A 5,878-nucleotide genomic window follows, 5' to 3' on the forward strand; every position below is an offset into this window, starting at 1 on the left:
GTCCTTTCCCACCCAACCCATTCCATAATCTGTGGAAAACATCCTCTGGAACACAGCAGAGGGATGGGCAGCTGGGGACCCTCCTGGTGCAGAAACAGGACAAGGGCAGGAGGTGACAGAAGCTGCTGGAGGTGGGACGTGTGTCCATCCTTACCTGAGCTGCTGTCCAGCCTGTGGCCCCTCCTAACCTGCAGACAGGGAAGAGCAGGTTAGCCAGGGGAACGTTTTATTTCTCTCCAGGTGAAGGATCTGCCCCCACCCCTCAGTGCTGCAGTGGGAATGCCCCAGGACTGCACACCTGGACATGCACAGCGAGTCCTCGGGAAATCCAGGCAGGCAGGAAAGGGCTCCTGATCCCCAGAGCTCAGAAACCCTGGCTGGGCTGGGCTGGGCTGCCCAGACCGAGCTCTCAGGGCAGGGCAGCTCCCCAGGACTCTGAGGGGCTCCCAGGGTGGACATCCCACAGCCTCCAGGGTCAGCCTGGGCTTCAGCAGCCCTGGGGTAAAAACGTGGTTTTTATGTCCAAAGAGAATTTCCTCTATTCCAGCACGGGTCCCTTGTCCCCTCCCCAGGCACCACCGAGGAGATCCTGCCTCAGTTTCCCCGAGTCTGGCCCAGGAGTTATTCACTTGCTGTGACCCCTCAGCCTTTCCAAGTGTCACCTTTGTCCTTGCCACGGTCTCTCCCTGTCCCTCGTGTCCTGGGGAGCTGCAGGGTGGCCTCGGTGGTGCCAGGCAGGGGGGCAGCCCCGTCCCCTCCTCGCCAGGAGAGCTGTGCCAGCCCAGGAACGGCTGAGCCTGCAGGGACACGTGGCTGCCACGGGGTCACCGAGCTGTCCCCAGTCCCAGACTGGCCCTGCCAGGCCTGGGGTGGCCCCCAGCCTGTCCTGGACGTGTTCCCAGGACTTGGTCCTTCACTGTCTGAGCTGCAGGAGCTTCTCCCAGGGCATTTCTGCAGCCTGGGGGGTCCCAGGGGCACAGCCACCACTCCCAGCCTGGTGTCACCCAAACCTGCACCTCTGGGGACAGGGGCTGCAGCACCTGGCCAGGATGGGCAGGTGCATCCCATGGAATCCCAGGATGGTTTGGGGTGGGTTGGAGGGACCCCAGAGCCCCTCCAGTGTCACCCCTGCCATGGCAGGGACACCTCCCACTGTCCCAGTGTCCAGCCTGGCCTTGGGCACTGCCAGGGATCCAGGGGCAGCCCCAGCTGCTCTGGGCACCCTGTGCCAGTGCTGGAATCCCTCCTCAGATTGGATATTTTTGTCCAGGAAATGCAGTGGATCAGAAAAGTGCATTTCCAGCAGTTTGAGCAGAACCCAGGTCTTCAGTCCCTCCTGCAGGGGTTTGAGGGTCAGAAAATGCAGATGGTGGGTGCAGGAAGGGACAAGGACACGCTGGGTCTCGGGTCCAGCCCAGCAAGAGGAAGGTGGTGCCTGGGGGAGCAGCAGCAGGACCTCACACACAGGGACTGCAGAGCTGGAACAACACCTGGCAGAGGGGAGGGTGTGGATCCACAGGATGGCTGCAGGAGGCTCTGCCAGCTCCCAGCCGTGCCCTGGGGACCTCGGGGACACCTCTGGAGGGGCTGCTCTGTGATCCCAAGCACGAGGGATGCAGCTGACGGGGAACCTCCCAGGGGATTTCATCCCCCCAAAGCCACCCCTGCTCCATCCAGGGTCAGCCTCTCCAGCAGGGAGGCAGTGCTGGGGTTCAGCAACTGGGAATAAGGTAAATAAATAGCAGGGAAATAGGAAATAACTACAGGAAGAAACTTGTGAGGAAGCCCAAGGATGGTTTTGTCCCTGTGAGTGGCTTTAAATCAAAAGAAATTCGATTTGGATGGGATTTGGGGCAGGCATTGTTCCCTGGCAGGGTGGGCAGGCCCTGGCACAGGGTGCCCAGAGCAGCTGGGGCTGCCCCTGGATCCCTGGCAGTGCCCAAGGCCAGGCTGGACACTGGGACAGTGGAAGGTGTCCCTGCCATGGCAGGGGTGACACTGGAGGGGCTCTGGGGTCCCTCCCAGCCCGTTCCAGGGTGATTCTCTGAACCCGTGGCAGAGCAGTCCACGGTGGGGAGCAGCCTCTCCCTCCCTCCCTGTGTGGGTGCAGGAGCTGGGGAACAGCTGAGCTGCTTCTTGCTCCCGTTTATCCCAGATTGGAGAGCTCTGCTGGGCTGGGGCTGCTCCCAGAGCTGAGCCCGGGGCAGGCAGAGCTCACTGGGGTCTGGTCCCCAGCCCTGGAGCCCCCTGGCCACGGCTCCCTCAGGGAACCTGGCCTTTGGTGCTGCCCATCCCCGATGTCCCCTGGAGCAGCTCCCCCAGGCCCCTGCAGGCTGCACTTCCACCCTCATCATTCCTCCACCTCCCTGCCAGTGCTTCCCTCACCGGCTCTGGGACTGTAAGGAACCGCTTTTTCCCTGGCAGGGACAATATTTACATTCCACACGGAGCCTCTTGGACCCAGTTGTGCTGTTGGACACGTCTGGGCCGTCCCTTCCCAGCTGCTGTGATGAGTAACGGGAGGGTTTGTGTTCCATCTCTGCTCCCAGCATCTATTCCAGCGCCTCGGGTCCCCCTCTCCCCGTTTCCCAGGCGAGACACAATGCATATTTGGAAAAAGCCACCAGGGTCATCTGGTAAGCATCTGAAATATTCCAGTGATGAGGAATGTTCTGGGCCAAAGAGGGTCCTGGGACTCGGAGCCAGGGCGATTCTGCTCCGAAAACTCCCGTTCCAGCCAAAATCAAACTTGCCATGCTCCTTCCCACCAAGTTCAAACACTGGTGGGCAAAGGAAAAGAGCAGTTGCAAACACCTGGATGCTCTGCAGGAGCCACTGGATGGGAAAACTCAGGGAAATGAGCTCTTCTGGGAGAAAGTGCAGCAGCTGAGCCAGCAGGAAATGTGTGTGTAACAAAACCAGGCTCAGAAGTCCTGCTTTGTTGATGCTGGAATTGGGTTTGGCACAAGCGAGACAAATGCCGGGGCTGATTCACACCCAGCCAGGGCTGTTCCTCGTGTTTGGGTTTGAAACATGGAAAGCAGAAGCTGAGAGAGCCCTGAGTGAGGTTCCTGTCCCCAGGAGGAGCTTCCTGGTGGCTCCTGGAACGTGAGGTGAGGAGCAGATCCCTCCCTCACTCCTGCTCCCGAGCCTGAAAATCCTGGGGACACTTCCAGCTCTGGGATGGCTCCAGTGGAATGTGCCAGGGATTGACCAGCACTGAGAGAAAGCCTGGGAGGGACCAGGGACACAGGGATGGCAGGGACCTCTGGTGACACTGATGGCACTGCCTGTGCAACCCCATCAGCACAGGGACACCATGGGACCCCATCAGCACAGGGACACTGTGTGACCCCATCAGCACAGGGACATTGTGGGATCCAGCACAGGGACACCGAGGGACCCCATCAGCACAGGGACATTGAGGGACCCCATCAGCACAGGGACATTGAGGGACCCCATCAGCACAGGGACATTGTGGGACCCAGCACAGGGACATTGTGTGACCCCATCAGCACAGGGACACTGAGGGACCCAGCACAGGGACACCATGGGACCCAGCACAGGGACACGTGTCCAGCTGAGGTCACCATGGAACCCCATCAGCACATCTGATCCAGAGCCATCCATGTGGTCCAGAGCCATCTGATCCAGAGGCACCCAGAGCCACCCACGTGCACCCAGAGGCCCTGGTGGGGCTCCAAAGGGAGCCAGAGAACCCTGAGTGAGTCAGAAAATGCTGCAGAGCTCTCAGACAGCTTTGTCTCCTCACCTCGGTCCTTCCCATTCTGCAGCTTCTCTGTTTCTTCTTCGTCTTCTTCCTCTGCTTCAGAAAAAGAACAAAAAGAGAAAAAGCAGACATGAGACAGGTGGGTGAGAGAAGAGAGTGAACCATGGAATTGTTTGGGTTGGAAATCCCTCAGAGCCCATGGATTCCAGTTGTTCCCCCAGGAGTTCCAAGGCCACCAGTGCCCCGTGTCCCCAGGTGCCACATCCACACAGCTTTCAGACCCCTCCAGGGCTGGGGATTCCATCACCCCCCTGGGCAGCCCCTTCCAGTGCCTGGCAGCCCTTCCCATGGGGAAATCCCTCCTGGATTTCACCTGATTTCTGCTGAGAGCTGTGGCTTTGCTCTGTTAACCCAGCACAGGCCTGGTGAGTTTATGGCAGGGCATTTACACGGCACAGCGGGAGCAGAAGGTCACATTCTGCAGGTGGTGGCTCTCATCTCACCCCAGCACCTCAGTGAGAGCTGTGCCAACAGCTGCTGCTCATCCTGAGGCTGGTGTGAGCCCTGCCTCCTGCACGGGGTGTGAGAGCACAGCTGGAGAGCCAGAGGTGCTCTGAGGGACCTGGACACGTGTTCTCCATGGCTTTGGGAGCAGGGCGGTGACACACGGGGGTCACAGCTCCGCTGCATCCTTGAAGCGGGAGCTGAGCAGATCAGGGACAAAACCAGACACCTTTGGGATAAGCAGAATTGTGACCTGGAGCTCAGCTCTGGAACAGGCAGCACTGCCTCGGTTCCCTCCTGAAGCACATCCTTTTGAGCTGAGGCCGAGTGAAAATGGGATCACTGTGGAATGGTGGGGATGTGGCACCTGGGGACACGGGGCAGTGCTGGCCTTGGCAGTGCTGGGGGAACAGCTGCTCTCAGTGGGCTTGGAGATCTTTTCCAACCTCAGTGATTCTGTGACTCCAGCACAGGATTGTGGAATACCCTGAGTTGGAAGGGCCCACCAAGATCACCCAGTGCCCCCCTGCCCTGCCCAGAGCCCCCAGCAATCCCAGCCTGGCATCCCAGAGTGTCCAGAGGCTCCTGGAGCTCTGGCAGCCTCGGGGCCGGGACCATTCCCTGCGGAGCCCGGGAAGAACCTGGAATGCACCCAGCCCTCCCTGGCAGGAGAAGGGATGGGGCCATCAGGGCAGGTCTGTGAGGACGGGCTGGTGCTGCCCCGTGTTTCCCTTCCCGGGAATCCTCTCTCCAGCAGGGCAGGGCAGGGCAGGGCAGGGCAGGGCAGGGTGGGAGCTGCACCCCAGCCCTCCCTCCCGCGGCTGCAGGAGGTGTCTGTTCCCACAGCTCCCCTGGGACATGAGGTGTGAAATCCTGCTGGCTCCCATCAGCTGAGGATAACTCATGCTCTTCCCAATTTACACAAACGACACCATTTCAGACACTTTGGGGGAGCCTTCCTTGGTCTCTGCATCTCCTCCAGCAGGAGCCTGTCAGCAGCTCCGTTTTCCTCTCACTGCCTGCTGCTCCGTGTGGCTCTGCAGATCCCTGACACGGCTGGGGGCCAGGGATGGGCCCTGGCTGGAGCTGAGACAGGGGATTTTGGGATGGAGATCAGGGAATGAGGGTGCTGGCACTGCCCAGGCTCCCCGGGAATGCTCCTGGCCCCGAGGCTGCCGGAGCTCCGGGAGTTTGGAGAACGTCCCCGGGCAGGGGCTGGGATTGTTGGGGTGTCCTGGGCAGGACCAGTGATCCCTGTGGGTCTGGCTCAGGTTCTTCCACAGTTCCATGGCTCCACAACACTTCCCTGCTCTGGGAGGCAGGCAGGAGCGAGTGCAGACCCCGGGCAGAGGTTTGTTCTGTGTGTTTGAGGCTCGGGGGCAGAGCTGAGGTGATTTATGGGGGAGCTGATGGCCCTGCCGGGGCTGTGTCACCATCCATGGACAACTTCAGTAACTCCCAGCTGCCTCTGCTGCCAGCCCACGGGCTGGGAGGGGATTTACTGCTGGGGACTGAACAGCCACCCACATCTTCCCTGGGGTGGGATCAGTGGGATCAGTGGGATGGGGATGGGATGGGATAGGATGGGATATGGGATGGGATGGGATGGGATGGGATCAGTGGGATGGGATGGGGTGGGATGGG

General features: G+C 60.4%; 1 protein-coding gene across 2 annotated transcripts in view; it reads right to left on the bottom strand.

Moving 5' to 3' along the window:
• Nucleotides 1-5,878, bottom strand: part of LOC107198684 — an 11,568-nt gene that overhangs the window by 4,310 nt on the left and 1,380 nt on the right. The window contains exons 2-3 of one of the 2 annotated variants that reach the window (XM_015615826.3): nucleotides 3,773-3,823; nucleotides 155-188 (exon numbers count right to left, since the gene is read on the bottom strand). In XM_015615826.3, the coding sequence (XP_015471312.1) occupies nucleotides 155-188; nucleotides 3,773-3,787 (49 nt within the window). In that variant the 5' untranslated portion in view covers nucleotides 3,788-3,823. Of the gene's footprint in view, nucleotides 1-154; nucleotides 189-3,772; nucleotides 3,827-5,878 lie in introns of both variants that reach the window. The other variant, XM_015615825.3, reaches the window with a different exon arrangement.

The sequence above is a fragment of the Parus major genome, unplaced genomic scaffold (assembly GCF_001522545.3).
Source record: "Parus major isolate Abel unplaced genomic scaffold, Parus_major1.1 Scaffold276, whole genome shotgun sequence".
NCBI classification, from domain to species: domain Eukaryota; kingdom Metazoa; phylum Chordata; class Aves; order Passeriformes; family Paridae; genus Parus; species Parus major.